The sequence below is a fragment of the Dunckerocampus dactyliophorus genome, chromosome 1 (genome assembly GCF_027744805.1).
Source record: "Dunckerocampus dactyliophorus isolate RoL2022-P2 chromosome 1, RoL_Ddac_1.1, whole genome shotgun sequence".
In the NCBI taxonomy this organism is placed as follows: Eukaryota; Metazoa; Chordata; class Actinopteri; order Syngnathiformes; family Syngnathidae; genus Dunckerocampus; species Dunckerocampus dactyliophorus.
Window position 1 is genome coordinate 45,512,265 of NC_072819.1, and position 19,822 is coordinate 45,532,086.

Here is a 19,822-nt window from a genome sequence, read left to right on the forward strand (position 1 = left end):
TTGCATTTACTGAATCAAGTTAAACAGTTTTTCCTTGCATTTCACATTGCAAAATCACATTTTCAAGCAATTTCATAAATTTTAGTCATTGACTTGATTTGGTAGGTCTACAAACACTGCACCTATTTATATCCCTTATTACACAAGTGTCAAACTCAAGGCCTGGGGGCCAGATCTGGGCTGCCACATCATTTTATGTGGCTCACAAAAGCCTGGAAACAATGTATGTCAATAATGCACTTCACCTTTTTCCTTCTAAATGCATTTGTTCTTTCGTTTTGACAGAAAAATTGTACTGCATGCAGTCCTTCTAATTATTATTATTATTATCTGATCATGCAACAAGATATTCCAAGCATTTTTTGTTCTCTAAAAGCAATACTTAAATATCAGCTTGTCACCTTGACTTTGAGTTTCAATTTGTTAGTAAAAACATGCCGTAACTTGCGGTGTATAAGCCACACCTACTAATTTTAGAGGAAAAAACAGATTTGAACATACAAAAGCCGCACCGGCATTCAAGCCGCACATGTCCACGTCATAAAATGGCATATCACGCTAACAAGCCTGTCAATCCATTGGAAACTACAAGTCGTCAGTATATACAGACCTGATCAAAATCTTAAAACCAGTTGAAAAATTGCTTTGCATTTTGCACATTTGGATCTTAATGAGGTTTTAAGTAGAGCTACAATATGCAAAAGCAAGAAGGGGGAGAGAAAAAGCACTCTGAAAAAGTAATTTATGAAAACAACAATTAAACTGAAATAGGCTGTTTATCAGCTGCTCAAAAGTTTAAGACCATCGCTCAAAAAAAAATAACAAAACACCCTCCAAACCAGAACAAAAATGTTCTCAGTAGGACTCAGTAATGAGTAGCTCCACCGTTCTTGTTAATCACTTCAAAAATGGGTTTGGGCATGCTTGATGCGAGTGTTTCCAGGACTAGTGGGAACATTGTTCCAAGAGGTGAAGATGGCTTCACCAAGGGCATCAACTGTCTGGAACTGATGGCCATTTTTATAAACTTCCTTTGCCATCCATCCCCAAATGTTCTCTATGGGATTTAAATGAGGGGAACATGCAGGATGGTCCAAAAGAGTGATGTTATTCTCCCTGAAGAAGTCCTTGGTCAAGTGAGCATTGTTAACTGCAGCGTTGTCCTGTTGAAAAACCCAGCTGTCACCACACAGACGAGGGCCCTCAGTCATGAGGGATGCCCGCTGCAACATCTGCACGTAAGCATCCACCGTTTGACGACCCTGCACCACCTGAAGCTCCGGTGTTCCACTGAATGAAAAAGCACCGCAGATCATGATGGACCCCCCCCTCCACTGTGCCGGGTAGAAAACATCTCAGGTGGGATCTCCTTGTCATGCCAGTAATGTTATGGTAAGGTCAAGGTTACATTTTTCCTCATCAGAGAATAAAACTTATTTCCATCTTTCAATGTCCCATGTTTGATGCTCCCTGGCAAAGTCTAAACGGGTAGCTTTGTGGCGTTGAAGGAGACGAGGTCTTTGAATTCCTTTTTTGTTTTTAAACCCTTTTTCTGCAGATGCCGTCTGATGGTTATTCCGTTACTGAATGCGTTGCTCAGACGCAATGCATTGTGGGAGGGGTTTTAAAGTTTTTTTTTCCTTTTAAATATGTATTGGTGCATGTTTGTATATTTCTTAGGTACACCTTTTGAGTGTTAGTTGCTTTGTGATTAGTTTGGCGTTCTTCGTTAGATGACACTGCGAGTCAGACTGTTATATACACTGACCTCCTGCAGTGGCCAATGGGTTGACAGGTTTGTTGCGAGTGCCCTGATCACTCGTGATTGGCTCCTGCCGAGCTACCGTTTCCTCACTGACTTGCGAGCGACACAGTATTTAAACAATTAGTAGTAGTTCTGAAGTAAAGTCACAAGATTAGAATTTAGCCACACCGCTGTATAAGCCGCAGGGTTCAAAGTTTAAGAAAAAAAGTGGCGGCTTATACACTGGAATTTACAGTAATCATCAAATGCATGGGCAATTGTGTACTAATATAAGGCCATTATACATTTCTATTCATATATTCTATTAAAATATATTGACAGTTACAAGCGCCCTTCTGAGGGCAGCCATAAGTGCAATGTGGCCCTCAATTAAATCGAGTTTGACACCTTTGCCTTATCGGTTTGCAGTGTATAATGAGTAAGAATATTCCTGTTTAACTGCCAAGGAAATAGGACTGCACAAAAAAAAACATCAAAATCTCAATTCATACGATCAAATTTCTGAATATTGCTAAAATGTGGTTTTTATTCTTTTTTTTTCCTCATTACATTATGCCTTTTGTTCCATTTTTCAAATTTTTCTGCTTTTTTGGGTTCATTTTATTTCTCAATCCAACATCAGAGGAGCAGGCGTTTGAGGAGGTGGGCTGTCCGTCCTTTGAACGGCTCGTATACACAGGAAATCTACTAGGAGCCGACCAATCACAGCCTTAACCGTCTGTGTCGCCGCAGCTCAAGCATTTTTTTCACTGTACGCGCAGAGACTGAAGGCTTTGTTGTTAGGGGTGCAACAATTCCTTGAATAATGAGAGTACCTTGATTACAAAAAATAATGGAGGATTTATTTCTGCCTTGAGGAATCGCTTACGTCACCAACGCGCGCACGTCATCCACGCAGAGGATGAAGAGGGAAGCAGATGTTTGAAGTCGCAGAAAGATTGAAGACGCGAGAGAAAGCGACAAGGCAACGAAAGGGAAGAAAAACGAAATGTAAAAAAACGGACAGAAAATGTGGCTAAACAGCAAGTTGAACACCGTGACGTGTATCCGTTATAATACGGCACTTACATACCACAACAGCACATCGTATATGTTGCGTCATCTCCTCCCGAATGGAGTGGAAGAGCCGAGACAAGGTAAAAATTAACATAGCGCAAATCAGCGATAAAGGTTAATGTACCTTACTAACATAACATCTGCCGGGTGGAGGGCTCTGGTTTCCCCTAGGATTTTTTTGAAGGTGTGGTGGTGGGCTGCATGGGAGGCGGACTGACACCGATATGGCAGGATTTTTTAAAAATATATATTTAAATTTACTGTGGGTAATAATGTCAACATCAGAGTCGTTTTCACAGGCTTGAACAACAAATGCATTCATTAACTTTAAACGCCTTTCTTGCAACCTTTTCTTCCACTCCTGATCTGTCAAGTGCCAAAAGAGCAGTCAGGTGATTCCGGTGCATGTTTTTGAAAAGAAAATGTAACAAAAAGTTTTTATGATATTTGATAGTTATTTTACTTCAAATTAGCTGTGGTCAATATGTAAATAATAGGCTATACATGTATCGATATAGCACATGGGGTGCTCGCACTTGTTCAGCCTGTGGGCTAGTTTGTGTGTGTGTGTGTGTGTGTGTGTGTATATTACTTATTAATTGTACATTGTATATGTATATCAGGAGTGCACACAATCAAAACAATGTAACTCTTCCATTACACGTAGAGGAAACCCTGGGGCTAGCGCTTTCTCTTAATTACGACTACTGTCGAATGTGTGGCAGTTTATTACGATGGTAATGTGACTTCATACAGGGTTTATTTGATCTGCAAAAACACAGCACCGTGGGTTACGAAGATGGAAAATAAAAACATTTGAGCTCACTCATCAGTAGCTGCTCATTTCAAGCAGACAATACTGTGTAATGGAACAAGGAAGAGCGTGTGTCGCTCACTTAGTTGAGAGTAATGTGTGCCACTACAGAATGTGTCTTCATTTTACTTTGAACACTGCAAAAACTCAATATCTTAAAAATAATATTTCTCTTATTTCTAGTCAGCCTGTCTAACTTTAGGATTGATAAATGCACAGCCATCTACATAATGTAATTTTGTCTTAGTAAAGCAATTATTATTTCTCTCCCTTTCCAGTAAATAGTTAGTCTGGGATGGATAAATTCATCTACAAAAGCTCCTTCATGTAGTCCATCAGACACAATAAAATACAGTCTGTTCCTATACACTATGTGAATTTAAGAATTAAAACGGTTGATTACCTCAAAACTAAACCAATTGGTCGTTCATTATTTTGTGAAATGTTTTTGCTGTTGTGTATTTATAACTGCTTTTTAACCAAGCAAAAATGTTTGTGCTGATTACTCAAAATTTTCAGCAGAATACTCCATTTCTAAAATATTTGATAGGTGCAGCCTTTTTTGTTATGCTCCAGCATCACGGCGCCGGCTGACTGAACAAGGAAGCTGAAATCAGTGAAATGCAACAAAATCCCACAAGTGTATTCAAGGGTGAAAATACAGTGCAGTACAAAAAAACACGCGTACATGTTGGCAGGTCTTCTATCATTCAAAAGTTTGATAAAGAAGCAATCGCATTAATTAACTGACTTTTCATTTTACTGGTCTTTTTCACGTGCATGAATCTGTTGTGGGGTGGGCGAGCGTGACATTTTTTTGACCATAAATTATTTTATCTTTCTATTAATTTCTATGAAATAAGTCCCCCAATCAGTTGTCCTGAAGAATGGCAGAAACGACCACTGAAATTGTATTGGGTTTCTTAAAAGCAAAACAAAACAATGACGATTCTAGTAACGAAGACAATGTGTCGGTAAAAAAAAAAAAGGCAGAAAATCTCCATCTTAATTCCAAGCAAAATTTGATTTCAAAATGTGATTTTTCTTTTTTTGCAGGAACGTGCAGCCCTACTAGGAAACATAACTAGGGCACGTGTGTGTCTGACCTCATTTCCTTCAGCCCCTTGGTCTGGATGACATGAAGTATTTGTTTAGGAGTCATTGGAGCATCCGAGAAGTTCTCCAGCACCTGTTAAAAAAAACACAACACTTGTTTAAAACACAATTTGCAAACTAGCTTATGACTTTTGGCCCACAATCAGATGGTAATGGTTTAATTTAATTTGAACATGCATACAAGTTACATGTCCAAAAAGAGTAGGAAGAAGCAAAGCTCATTTAATCCTACCCCCCATTCGATTCACATCTGTTGCCGTACATTTTTTTTCCACTTCCTGTATTTCATATGTGATCTTTTTAATCCATAAAAAATAAATAAAAATATGATAATACAATTGTCAGGGTTTGTCCTTACTCAATCCGTTCCATAATTTGATTCCACATCCTGAAACGCTGTGGGTTTTTAGGGTTGTTTTCGCGTGTAAGTGTTTTAAGTTTAGTTTTTCCCCTGAGATCATATTTCTCCTCTTGTAGAGAGAATTTTATGACATTTTTGGGTAGCAGGTTATTGTTTGGTTTATGCATAATTTTAGCTGTTTGAAAATGCACTGAATCAGCAAATTTTAATATTTGTGATTTTAGAAATAAAGGATCCGTATGTTCTCTATACGCGGCATAAAGTTATTAACCCACATCCCCACACATTAAGTTAGATATGGTAATACCAGAGAGCAGTAAAGAGTATGGAGTGATTTTTGGTCAAGGACTTACTTAATATCGAAGTATTTCCCGCCACCTTATGTTGTATACTTTTAATGTGAGATTTCCAGCTCATTTTTTCCATCCATCATCATCCACAAAAATGTATTTTCGTTCACCCTTTCAATGTCCGCACCGTCGATTTGTATTTGCGCTTGCACGTCCTTTCTGCTATTACCAAAGAGCATTATTTTAGTTTTACTTAAGTTCAATTATAATCCATCATCATCAATAATATATATAATATAATCTATCAATCTACCATCTTTGTAATACGGCCATTCCATCAGTGACTTTTTTGATTAACAAAAAGCAGTAGTATCAACTGCAAATAACACTAACTTTCATCACTTTACAGATATCAGTAATATACACCTGATATCAGAGGCCTGATCAGGTGTTGAGGCACAGTCCTCAATCCACTTCATTCCTTCACATTTCTCAAAACTGGCTTACACTCTCTGAAGGAAAAGCAATTTCTAGCGTTGTTGTGTCACAGTAGAGTGCTGGCCACACCTGACTCAAATTCTATGCAATCAGTGGAGGTACTCATTTGAACCGTTAACAAATATTAAGCAAATTGCTTGAAAATGTGAGAGCTTCTTCCCAGTGTGACTATTCTACATAAGATTCCAGATAAGTTATTTTAAGGCGTTAACAATTACCAACATGCGGATGCGCAACACAGCACTGTCAACTGCTGGCTTTGAATACCACGTTCTACAATATTAGATGGGGGGTCTTTATGTCGCCAGTGTAGCTACTACAGGTGAGGGGTCTTTATGGTGCTAAAACCTGGTTTTAATTCCTTAAGTCTTTAATGCTCTCAAGACCATGTTGTACCTTCAAAACAACTCGGCTTAATACGATGCTACGGCCATTGCTCAAAAAGCTAGCATGCAGCCTAGCAAACAAAGGGCTCAAAACATAAATGCTAGCGTGCTAGCTATAGTTAGCATGCAGTGTGGAATATCATCTTCTTTACGGGCCTTTAATGCACAATACAGATGTAAAGCAGCAACCCACTCTCTGGAGTTTAACCAAAACTCGCCTGCTTTAGACGTTAGCAATGCTACGCCAATGGCTAGCGGCTATCGTACTAATGTCCAGCTTGTGTAGACGGAAATGGACAAAAACAAATGCGGTGCCGTAGTTTCAAATTTATCTTTACACTACTCAAATAAAGCGTACAAAATGAGGGGTTTACCATTCGAGCCGCTTCAGCCCAGGTCCGCTCCTTCTTTCTCTTTTGTTTGTCCTTCATTTCCTCCGCACTGGCCTGCCGTGCCTACAAAGCGCCCTAAAAACGGTGGCGGTTTAGCTGCCTGCTAACGCGGCTAGCTGTGTTCTCTGTTGGCTACGTAGCACTAAAAAGCACAAGTGCTTTTTAAAAAATCTCTGTTGCCTTTGACGACGCCGACCGTGTCTTGTTGTATGTCACTATTGTGAAAAGTCGCTCCCTTGTCCTACACAGGCGCAACACACATTGTGTGGGTGCAGCATAAAGGCAGAGGTAGTGTGTGGAAGGCAGGAGTGCTGCAGCAGAACAAGCCTCCCAGAACGCCACCGCCAGGTCAAAGGTCGGCCGCGCCACAGGACTGCAATACAACAAATGCCATGAAATATGTCACAAATGTATTTATACATATCGTTTATTTGGAGGAACATCCCGTTTACACAATTCAACATGTCCGAAAAGGAGTAGGTAGAATCAGAGTTTATTAACCCTTCTCCATATCTACTGTATTACTGATAATTCATGTTGACACAATAATTCATGTGTTTCTATTTTGTCATTAAAAAGTGTGCTCACTTCCTGCGTTTAAGTGTCACCGCTTTCATAGGGGAAAAAAAGCATAGACATTGTGTAGCGATCGCCTGATAGCCTGTGCAGTGATGAAGGAAAGAAAAGCAAGAAGGGAAAAGAATAATCAAATGGAAGTAGAAAAAAATTGACAGAGCAGAGCTTGCGCAGTGATAAAAAGAAGAAAATGACAATAAAAGGTGATAAACAATAACATAAAAATGTAAATGGTTAGATCAATAACGTGCAAAGAAATAAAAGAAAGTTTGAATAAATAAACGTAATTAGTTAAAGTGAGTACAGAGATTAAAGATGAATGAATAAATAAGTCAATACCAGAGTGAATAAATAAATACATGAATATTAATACAGTACTTGTATATTTATGGCAGGGTACTACTGAATGATGACAAACTACTAAAGTAGTGTTGTTATTATGAGAACAAATATGTTATATGTGGGCAAGTTTATTGCTTTTTATGTCACCACCACTTCGGCATACTGACTCGTCTGTGTTGATGGGCTCACTTTGTTCATTATTAATATTCCCATAAGGGGGCCTGTGGCATTTGGCTTTGTAATCATCTTTTTTCCTCCTAATTTCTACAACATTACCTTGCATTGCTTCGCCCTTGCCGCACTGTGTGTGTGTATGCTAGCGGCCCCGCCTCCTCCCACAGAGACACAAAGCAACTGTATGAGGTCTCCGTTGTTCTAAGCGTTTAGGTCCCGAACCAATGCACATAGCAAACGCTCTTTCTGCCTATTTGGAGGCGAGAGACAAGGAAAAACCAGGAAATGCATGCACATGGCAAAATACGGAGGCCGGCAAAATTATTTGTCGTGTGATTAATTCATTTATTTATTATCGCAACGCAGTTTTTCTCTGAACGAAAAATCTCGTGGAGGAGTAGAGGGTCACATCCTGCTGTGGAAATTCTGTTAGAGAGTTGCTAATTGAGGGAGTCTTAATTATTGAACACTGTTGTTCAGTTATTATTGATCAATGTGCTGTAGCACACGGCACCAACCATCCAAAAAGGTGAGACACTTGAACTGCCCCTTTAGTGTAACTTCTCGTAGAATCCATTTGTGTGTTCTGTATGTGCACATTGTATCCATTTGTGTTACCCTTTGTATAAAGATTGAAATGAAAATTTAACTGAATTGCACAGTTTAGAAGTAATTTCAGTAATTTCTGTAGATTAGTTGATCCATAGCTTATTAGTGATAATAGCTGAAATGCGTTTCTTATAATTGTTGGCATACTCGTGTAGTTGTTATTGTCGATTGTTGTTGACTTCAAGCTGCATCAAGTCTTTGTGAGTTAATTTCATTGTAGTCGAGATGATGTCATCTTCAATATTTGCCCGACTCCTTCATGTCTTTGACAACAAATACTTTGGCTTCCTCCAGTCTTTCAATGCAACCTAATGTAGATTTTGCACTCCAGGTGCCTTAAATTTTCCCCAGCTATACCTTAAAGAGATTTGGATTTTTTTGACATGAGGTTGTATGACATCCCCATCAGCAGCGTAGCGCATCAACGTTGACTTTTCTCCCACTTAGTCCCCCGAGCCAAGTTCTGGTCTGGAAGAAAGTAGTTCCAGCCAGTTGATGTGGACACAAAAGCGTTTTGCTTCTGAAAATAATATCAATTCAAAAGAGTAATACATTTGCATCACAAAACCGTTTGACACAAAAAAGTCAGATCTCCCAATCGCTCTGCGTTATTTTCTATCTCTTCGTATCACTGCGCTGTTGTGTATGTGTTTCACAGTGTTTACACGGGCGGAGGACGACTGCTGCGATGCGGTAGAGCTAAAGTGAGAGCACTGTCAGTAGGCCTGTCCCGATAATCAATAAATCAATTAACCGAACGATAAATAAAAACAAACTTGGTAATTTTGACGGCCTTGATATTTTGACATGTGCATGTGTGTTTGTTTTCCACTCTCTCTCTCCCAAACAGGCTGGATGACAAAAGTCGCGTCCACTTTGTGCAGAATTAGTACATAGTAGCATCCAGACGGGAACGCATGAATGAAAACGATGCAATACACAAGGTGCACCTACGTGTGGCGCTGTGAACAGGCACGCAGTCAGAACCACGTGACACGCCAAACCATAGAAGAAGAAAATTACTTAAGAGAAAGAAAGACACTTCGATAAGTGGAATTACTTCTGCGAGTCATTATGGAGTATAAGACAACAAAATATCAGGAGAATGTTGACTGAGGTGAGTCATGTCCGTCAAAATATTCAGATATTATGTTGGCGAAGAGGCGGCGGTGGGTAGCTTGCGTCATCGTTCTCGTATTGCTTGTCTACACGGCAACGATAAGCCGGCGTTTTCAGAGTTTCCCACTCTAGAAGCCATTTCATGTCCCCCAGAACGCCGTCCCGTGTGGATGAGAGGCTGAAACGATAAAATACTTTGCCGTTTTGACCTGCCGTTTCCGTGTGGATAACCCCTGAGTGTGCGCAAAGGATGCGATAAGAGAGGAAAGAGACAAGGATGAGGTAAGTGGAAAGAGACAGTGAGTAAACAAGTCTGCTCTGGGCATGCTATCGAACATGTGCCAAGAAAGGCCTATATTGAACTACAACTAACATTAGGTTCATTGGCGACTCTAAACTGTTTACAGGTATAGATGTGAGTGTCAATGGTTGTTTGTCTATATATGCCCTGCGATTGGCTGGCGACCAGTCCAAAAGTCAGCTGGGATAGGCTCTAGCATACTCTCGCAACCCTATTGAAGATAAGTGCAATTTTTGCTAAAAGAGACTAAATAATGCATTTTATTTTCATTGAGGTGTTTTTGGTCTTTTCTGTTTATTATGTTTATTTGTTTGTTTAGTTTAGTTTATTTAAAAACTTGACACTCCAATTACAATTTTAAATACTAATATTACATGAATGAAAAAATGGTCTCAAAGTAATGTCAATAATATCATTTATCGGCAATACTTTGTAGGACAATTATCGTCCAGCAAAATTTGTTATCGTGACAGGCAGCAATGTCACCATGTGTTTTTTGTTGGTGAACTTTAAGACTATGACCGGTGTGGTGGTATTTCTGCCAGACATTGCAATGAATGTACCGATGTTGTTGACCTTACACATCCACCCCCTTTGATTGCAGAAAGTTGTCCACCTGTTGGAGCAAGATCATCTTGCTCTCCTCCTCTGGTATCAGCTGCCCTGGAAAAGACCTGTGTGTAATGAAGATGTTAAGCCTTGGCGCCTGTCAAGCCATTTATTCATATTTTACAAGTGTTTTAATAGTGGGATACTTTTTCACCTTTTAGTGAGTGGAGTGTTAATAATGTACATTACTATGCTCTCAAATGCTATTCCTCATAATGACCACTAGTCAGCAGTGTTTGATGTGTGTGTTATAACAGGTTTCTTTGGTTAAATAAAGATGTGCGAGTTTCCAGTTGAGTGAACTAATACCTCACAGTAAATATTAAACATAAGAAGAACAGCGGGCTGAGTACTCGTGCAATGACTGCTGCGACGTATACTATGCTAACAGGGAGCACAATAATAAACTGTGTCTGCTCAGCATTTGGGCAAAAGTGAAAAAGTTAGTAGCAATGCTTCCAACTGGCGGTGCTGGGACTGTGGCAGTGGCGTGACGTCATGCTCCCAGAATGCACGGCTTCCAGCGCGGCGCCAGCAGCCCAGGCCCAGACTCTAATAAACATCGTTTAAAAGCTTCATCTGGACAAAATGTCCACGTGGAGACCAAATGGAGCGTGGAGGAAGATCGTGGTGGTGCGGCAGTCGGTAAGAAGGCTACAGCTTCTGTGTGGCGACGCTAGTGGGACTTTGTAGCCTGTTTGCTAAAGTAATATAGAAGAGTTAGCTCCGACCACACAAACTCCGAACAACTTAGTGAAGCGTACATCTTTTGTTTTGAATTCAGCCTTATAGCTCGGACAACTTTTGTCTGTCATCATCGGTCCTGTTGGCGATGTTATTTTGTGAAACCGATGTGATGGATTTGAGATGATCAGAGGACCAAAAGCAAACTCATATCGGCCGCCGAATTTCAGCAACGCAAGTTCGGTTAGCAGACACGGATAGCCCCGGTCCAATAAGTTGTGGTCACGTCCTTCCTCACGGCCGTTATAACTTTGAAGTTAGTCATTGCAGTTAAGCACCTGCCAGCTTTAATAATGTATTTTTTTAATTAAAAACAAAACAACCAAGACTTCACATAATGTTTGCATCTAGTTTTTTTAAACACTAAGAGGGCTCTTAACGGAGGAAACTGGCAATACTGTCGTCGTGGCTTGAGGCCCCACAAGATGGCGCTGTCGTCTTGGTGGATATTAAACAGTGTCACATTTCTGCGTGCAATTCACTAAAGTTAAAATTGTAACGATAACTCTGGCAAACAAAAATACAAAGCTGTTCTCGAGTAAACATTATTCTGCTGTGTGGCGAGAATAAACAATGCATGAATTTGTTGAATTGTGGAGTTGAAGACCAAATTCACTGTTGACTTACAGTACATTTGTACGGTGGCCGACAGGGGCAGCCACGTCCAAACATACAAATGATCCAAAGCCAACAACACACAACTACATTAATATACATGCAATGGGAAAATGGTAAAGGACCTAAAAGAAAAAATACTGCAAATGCCAAAACTTCACACAAAAATAAAAAGCAGTTTCTCTAGATTACTTGTACAAGCACCTTTTCATTCCACCAGCTTTCTTCTGGTCATCCCACTCATGTCTTTAAAAACTGATATCCCTTTGGTCTGTCTCCTCAGGTAGCTTGGCTATCTTTAGTTGTGGTCCCTGAACTTGCAGCATTTTTTCATGCAGTTTTTTGGGGGATTTTGTGTGTGTGTGTGTGTGTGTGTGTGTGTGTGTGTGTGTGTGTGGCATTTGCAGTATTTTATTCCTTTGCATTTGTTTTTGATCTTGCATCCTTTATGTCAGCGGTTCCCAAACTTTTCACAGTTGCATACGCCTTCAGCCATATGGTTATGGTTTAATTTATTTTGAACACGCATACAAGTTACACTGGAATACTTCATGTTACAATTCACAATTCCATGTCTGACAAGAAGCAGGAGGAAGCAGAGCTTTGACATGAAGCCATGTACTCTCTGCTCCCGCACACTTAAAAAAACATAAACCTTTTTTTAAAAAAATCTTCATTAACTTGAAATATTGAACAGGATTAACTGGTTAGTTACATTCATAGTAAGTAAGTAATTAATTCTGAATTCTTCAAAAACTGTATTTTTTGCATGGTCGAATGTTGATAAGTTTTGCATGAGCACAGAGAAATACATAAGAAATTGTCCTACATACCTTTGTTTCAGCCTGATCTTGGGATCCTTCTGTTTGAATGGGTTGAACTTGAGCTTCACTTTTGTCCACTCGCGATCGCTATAATTTAGGTCTACGTATTAATTTGATTCCAAATTCAAATGGAAAGTTTAACAAACATGATAAAGCAGTATCCAAAGTGCGAAAATACAACCACCAATAAAGCCTTTCGGGAGCATTTCCGAATGAGCATTTCTCTCTCATCCAGGCAGGCGCATGCGTTGATAGGTTTTCACAGTGCGGGGATTGGGACACCGATATAAATGATATCTTCAAGATTAAACATGCATAAGAGATTCAAGAGATTCAAGAGAGTTTTATTGTCATGTGCATGGTAAAACAGCAGTTAGACTATGCAATGAAAATCTTATTCTGTTCATTCAAGAAAAGAAAGAAAACACAAGAAAGAATAAGAACATAAGAAACAAACACATAAACATATATACCAATAAATTAAGCAACAGCAACAGAAGAGACATTAATACAAATAAATAATACAAATAAATAAATAAATAAATAAATAAATAAAGTGCTATGAGTGTGTGCGTGTGTTGCGTGCGGCGTGTGCGAGTGCTTCGTTGAGAAGCCTGATGGCCTGTGGGTAAAAGCTGTTTGCCAGCCTTGTGGTCCTTGACTTCAAACTCCTGTAGCGTCTGCCTGACGGTAGGAGTGTGAATGAGTGTTGTGGATGTGTGCTGCACATCCACATAATGCACAACATAATCAACAAACTGACTTATTTGTTCATATAATGCACACACAGTAGTGAAGAACTTCTTCTTGCTTTCTGCTCTGTGCTCTCAGCGCTCTGAGGCGTTCAGGTGCACTTGGAATTTTAATTTTTATTCATGTACCACCCTATTACAATTGGTGTACGCCTACTCCACTTTAGGAACCTATTGCTTATGTGATTGAAGCATATTCCTGTTGCATATGTTTTATGGTGTTTTTGGTTTTGGATCATTCGTGTTTGGAGCATTTGGACATTGCTGCACGTTCAAGTCATATGACGGAAAGGAAAAATAAATACTCTGCAGCCGGACACACAATACAAATTCCCTTTTACATTAGCAGTGCTTATAGGAATATATCATACAATATCACGTTTGTAAAGGTGGACATTGATGCAAAAAATATAACATTTTACAGATTTACAGTATATAGGCTCTGAGTGGGCTTACATCTTTTTAGAAGTGAAAGGGGAAATACAGTAGTTACGGTTCGCTACACAAGTACGCAGTAATTTATACAAATCTTTTTGGCTTCATGTCATCACGTCCCCATGCATCACCTGTTCCAACTGCTTCCACGGTGTGTTCCAGAGTCTGTGTACAGATACGCACCGTCTCACACTAAAACTCTCCTTGAGTGAGATGGCGCTAGTTGGTCTTAATGTTTGGTCATCAGTGTGCGCCCAGGCATTGACAAATGCACAGAGAGCAACCTGTTGTCATCCAGCCTGTTTGGTAGAGAGGGAGGAGGAAAACAATTGTGCATGTCAATATATCGAGGTCAGCAAAATTATCAACTTCATTTTTATTTTTTGTGCGTTTAATTGATTTATTATCGTGACAGGCCTTGTCTCACTCCATTGCAGGCATGTCATTTGCTTATGATGCTATGTTTTTTTTCTTTTGAAATCTTTCAGATCCTTTAGGATGTTGAGCTTCCTCTGTGATTCTGCTGTGAGTGGTGCGCCGTGCTACTGAACTCTAAAAGACTCTGAGCCAAAAAAAGGAAAGTTGTTGTCACTTCTACAAGCCCTCATAATTGCAGCCCTCTTGGGGTTGCTATGGCAGGTGCTGTCACCGAAACCAAACGCTGGACACAGGCCTGTCCCACCAAGGCAGGGCAGACCACACGTCATTGCCACAAGGGACCATTAAACAGTCAACAAACTGCACTTAGTATTATTGCAAGTACACAGAGATAACTAAACAGCCCAAAACTCAAAAGCTGATGCTGATGGCCAGCTACCTGTAGAATCCTCATGAGTGTTGTTTGTGTCTCCTCCTACTTAGCTCAATTTTCTTGCAGCAACACAACCAAGGCTACCTCTGTGGGACCATGTTCCACCAGCAGGAACAACTGAAGGGTCAGCTGCAGGATAGCCACATCGCCAACAGGCAACTATTCCACTGCCAGGAGTGTGGGAAGCAGTACAACACCCAGCTGGGTTATAGGCGGCACCTGGTGGAAGCTCACAACGCTGGCTCAGGCCTACCCTGCTCGGAGGGTGCACCATCCCTGCTGGAGCACCTGGGTGGTGGCCATATTGACAGGCCTCCTCCGGAAGGTAACAGCAATACTGTTGTGTCTGTGAGAGAGAGAAAATATTCCTGTGAGCGATGTGACCGTCGTTTTTACACGCGCAAGGATGTACGTCGCCATGCCGTGGTGCACACTGGACGCCGTGATTTCCTGTGTCCTCGCTGTGCGCAGCGCTTTGGCCGCAGAGACCACTTGACCCGTCACTTGAAGAAGAGCCATGCGCATGATACAGGATTAATACCACTGGTTACACCCAGTACTCCTGTGACAACATCCACTACAACCACTCAGTGTCCAGCAAAGGAGTCCAGCCCTTTAGCTTCTGACAGGGGCTCATCCTCCTCCAAGGAACCTGTGGAGACCTTTACCAGGGATATGTTCAACTCCTACCCCATTGCCAATCCTGTCCCCGGGATGAGTCACCCACATGGCCTCATGCAGGTCTCTTTGTCGTCAAGCATGGGTGTTGGTCGCCACATGCCGCCTCCATCGCCTCACAACCACCACCATCACTTGCAGCCCCTGTCGGCAACACAGCAGCAGTCGTACAGCAACATGTCCAGGTACCAACAAGGATCTACCTCATATCCCCGCACCGACGTGGACAGTTTCCTGCTGGATCTGCAGAGTGCTCCTCCTCCCCATATCAGTTCAGTCAACTCTTCTACCTCTACATCCACCTCCCCTCAGAGGGAGATGCTCGGTGAAGGGATGGGTGTTGGCAGTGACCCCCACCTGCTACCGAGGAATCCTGCTATCTCCTCAGCAGAGCTTTCCTGCACCACTAACATGGAACTTGGGCCACTGTTGGGCTTTTTGCCTTTTGGTCTGCCGCCTTACAGCTCACATGTGGGGATGGGAGGGTTAATGATGGGTTATCCTCCTGCCACCACCACCGCAGCCTCCTCTCCCACCTCTTCCACTGGGTTGTCCTCCCAAGCTTCAGGGCCTTTTACCTTCTTTCAGCCCCCACAGGCTCATGTGCCCCAAGGCCCTGTCACCCACAACCATAGCCAGCTACCTCAGGCATACAGCACTTCTGCTGTTAGCACTTCTAGCCCCTTACCTCACTACTACCAGGCCTTTCAGCAATAAGCAGTTCTGTGTACAGAAATTAGCCTTCACACATACATGCTGTTTTTGTCAAAGGTCGAATGGCATCTTTATGATTTATACAACAATGTAACTTAGATTTTGATTTTTGTTGAACACAACAAATCACCTCATCAGTATTACCTCGTTATTTAAAAAAAAAAAAAAAGTAAGTTTGAATGCACATCTCACTAGAACCAACAGTTCATGCACTTGACACAGTTATCACATGTACTATGTGATGATAACCGGATTTAGCATCTGGAAAAAGGAATAGGGTAGAGTAGGTACCATGTTTTCTTGGGTTAATGAACTCGGTTATGTCACAGACCAGCTCAGAATCCATTTGGAAGCGCCGAGTTCCAAGAGGCCACACTACCACGGTGACACACTTGCCGCTGAGATGCTTTTACCTTTTTTGTTACTATTTGTTGCTGTAGCGCTAATTTAAAAATGCACTTAAGTCCATCATTACTTACCTTTTTCATGGCTAAAAGGCAAGCCAGTCTAGTAAACTGCTGCATTAGTATTTTTAAAACTGGTATTTGACAATTTAGAATTTAGGGGTGTCAAACTCGTGCCGTGGAGGGCCGAGATGCTGCAGGGTTTCTTTCCAGCCGGTGATTTTGATGATCAGCACCTTCATTTTGAGGGAAGGAGCTCATCAATTAAATCACCTGCTGGAGAAACGGGTTGGAGAGAAAACCTGCATTGTCACGGCCCTCCGCGGCACGAGTTTGACACATGTCACGTAGATGCTGATCAACCAGATAAAACATACTGTTAATTACCTGTCATTTACCATGAGATGCCAAATACCATATCATAGGACGTCAGTCTTTCAGCAGCATCAGCATCCATGATGTTGTGCCTTCGTATCCCTGACCGATTAGGCCGTCAGAAAGCATGCATCTGCTATGTTTTCGGCTATAGTATCTAATCTCGACACTTTTACCCTCTATGCCAAAATGTCTTACAATGAACAGTAGTTGCTTACAGGGCACATCAGGAGACTCGCCTTATGGAGCCTGACTTGTCACTTAAAATAGTCAAATGCATAGTTTACTTACAGGCGGAATAATAACCTCTCATACTGTAGATATTGCACAGTGCCGTTCTGGCATTCCTGCTTTTAAAAAATCAATTTGTCACAATGCAAGTTCATGCTTCAAGAAAAGAAACTTTAAAATCACCCTCCTCGCCCTCTTTGGTCAAATGTCGTTACTTTTGAACGTTTTATTCCTGTTCATTGGGGATTTCATGTGTCCCTGTCCTATGTTAAGGAGATGAGTACCATGGATTGATGGGATAAAGTAATAATTGGTCTAACGAGCCCAGACTAGTCCTATATATTCTTGTAGTATGTGTTTGAGATGAGACATTTGGGAATTGATGTGAAAATGAAGTCAAACACAATGGAATTCATAACTAATCGCCAATCAGTCCACATTTGACAGGCGATGTTAACCCTTTGCAACCCCAAGCATTAAGAACAAATTTTTGCCCACTTGTTGATTTTAGCTAGAGACGTACACTTGCATACATTTAGATGTCTGAAGAGTTTTTCTTTTAAATCTGTTATAAACGTACAAGAATATTTGTCTTGCTGAAGAGTCGAGACTTATGCCCCTTATTTTTCATAGGACTTATCTCGGATTTGTTGAATGGGGTGTAAGTACAAGGAGACAAACATTAATCTTACATAGATACTGGGATTTAACTTCAATGGGAATCTGTCAGTATTGTGTGAGAAGCAGGCGTCGACCAGCCCCTTTGCCATTTGTATATGTGCTAAGGCGTATCGTGGGCGCTTAAACGGAGTGATGTGACCTGTGAGATTTAGAGAAAAAAAAAAGTATAATTTAGATCTTCTGGATGTGAGAAACTATGACCTTGTTGCTGTTTTGATTTAGCACAGCAAAAACAATTTTTTTTTAGAGTATTTGTAGCCTTTTCTGATATTATCCATGACCCTGTCTGCTAATTTTCCTTTGGTGTGTTGTGGCTCTCAAGAGCTTCTAATGAAATTGGGATGTATACGCCATACCCAAATTTGACTTCCTCTTTTCCCCCTGAGGGGGGGGAATATCAAAGATGATTTCGAGCCATTCCTTTGATAACATAGTCACATTTTCAAGAAGAATGGATCCCAGTAGTGGAAACTCCCTCACGTGTTCAAGTGACTGTTTATACTCGAAAGAAGGCGTGCAAAAGGAGATGATGCTCTCTTATTTTAACCTCATGCTGATTGACTGTTCCACTAGCATTGTCACTAGCCTCAGTGTTGCACCAATGTCAAAATGCTACTGTTGTGTCTCTTTCAAAGAGAGTATAAATCTCTTGACAGGGTTAAAGCACTTATGACATTTCTGAAAAAAATGTTTTGTACCTCAAACACACAGAAATAAGGGTTTCTGTTTTTTGTTTTTCTCCCCCCTAGTTATTGTGGCACTTTTGCCATTTAGATGTAAACTTTTGAAGATAGCTTTTGAGTTAACTCTTAATATAGTGGCAGACATTGATATAATAACTTTAAACATTCTACCTCTACCTCTTGTCATATCTTTCTGCAAGATCAATATAAAATGTTTAAAGCGACAACAGGCATTTTACCACTGAAATGACTGTTTAAAGTTAACTTTGAAGGACAGGATACACACTCGGATCAGAGGTGTACTCCACTGAATCAAGCATTGTTGTGTGTACTTGCCTTTAATGATATTTCTACTTATTTACTACCTCAGAAGTGACAGGCAACTGCTTATCTAACTGCAGAGAAAATGTCTCGGATTACATTTTTGTTTATTGTAGCTCTAGTATTTGAGAGTACCTCATAGCAGAATATCAGGCACAGGCTGCTTTCTGCTCTACTGATGTCAGTACCACTTTAGCCTGTAAATGTAATTGTTACATGTAGGAATGCAGGTAGTAGTCGGGTACTTTTCATGCACACAACTGGCAGCTTGTGAAATGAACCTCGCTGCCTCGTCTCTTACACATCTTTAACTGGATCACTTTCAGTATTTTTGTGTCAGATAAAGGACCCGAATACTTTTCTGACAATACAAGAAAAAATGCAGTACTTAGTTTGTGGTAATTCGAACATTCTTCTTTTTAACAAGACGGTTAACACATTGAAAAACTGATCATACATTTGAAGTCATTCAACTTGATGTAAATCATGCGTGTGTGTTTTGCTGTTATGAACGATCACACTGGAAGCTGTGTTGAAATACCTGCAATGTTGTCCTGCTGCAGGAAGAGTTGCTTATCGCCCGTCATGTTAATGCGAACATGAACTTTGTGCATATTTTTAGAATACGCATGTTTGTGACACGGATGGTGCTGCAAACATGTGGCAAATGAACCATGTCAACATCGGTGCTTGGAGTGTAATGCAAGGACTTCGGGTTTCATGTATCAACTAAGTCTATCATGACCTGTGATATGTTGTCACACTGTGGGTTACAGTCAAAGATGTTTCAACACGTTTACTTTTTCATGACTAAGTAGAAGCAGCACAGACCAGACCACATTTCACATTTTACATGCTGAATACGATCAGCGCTCTCTGGAATGGTGTTGGTTTCCGATGTGAATCAAGCTCATCCGCTTTTTCTGAGAGTCGTTTTCATTATTGCTTCATAGCATCGATGACCAAGAAAACAAACCGAATTGTCATTTTCTTATTGTCTAAACAAAGCTAAATAAATATGTAGATTTACTCTGAAGTTGTTGTGTTTTAATTTGGAACAGGAACTTTGGAAGCTGGTTGAATGAATAGAGACTAGTGGCCACACTAAGGGTTGCACGTTGGCCTAACAGTCAGGAGACGAAGGGT

General features: G+C 40.7%; 2 protein-coding genes and 1 long non-coding RNA gene across 4 annotated transcripts; 2 read left to right on the top strand and 1 right to left on the bottom strand.

The window, feature by feature from the left end:
• Nucleotides 1–2: 2 nt before the first annotated feature.
• On the bottom strand, nt 3–7,027 carry LOC129187951 (polycomb group protein ASXL1-like). The gene is made up of 2 exons (XM_054787806.1): nt 6,661–7,027; nt 3–4,824 (listed from the first exon to the last, which is right to left on the bottom strand). Exons 1-2 carry the CDS (start codon nt 6,715–6,717, stop codon nt 4,720–4,722), a joined length of 162 nt encoding a protein of 53 aa, XP_054643781.1. The 5' UTR covers nt 6,718–7,027; the 3' UTR covers nt 3–4,719.
• Nucleotides 6,121–10,582, top strand: LOC129187957 (uncharacterized). 2 transcript variants are annotated; one of them, XR_008572496.1, is made up of 3 exons: nt 6,121–6,222; nt 9,652–9,780; nt 10,404–10,582. It is a non-coding gene; the product is annotated as an uncharacterized LOC129187957 (long non-coding RNA). The 2 variants fall into 2 exon arrangements; XR_008572495.1 differs by lacking the exon at nt 6,121–6,222 and adding an exon at nt 8,448–9,496.
• A 230-nt stretch (nt 10,583–10,812) lies between these two features.
• Nucleotides 10,813–19,767, top strand: LOC129192586 (zinc finger protein PLAGL2-like). The gene is made up of 2 exons (XM_054796763.1): nt 10,813–11,053; nt 14,267–19,767. Exon 2 carries the CDS (start codon nt 14,686–14,688, stop codon nt 15,982–15,984), a length of 1,299 nt encoding a protein of 432 aa, XP_054652738.1. The 5' UTR covers nt 10,813–11,053; nt 14,267–14,685; the 3' UTR covers nt 15,985–19,767.
• Nucleotides 19,768–19,822: the final 55 nt, after the last annotated feature.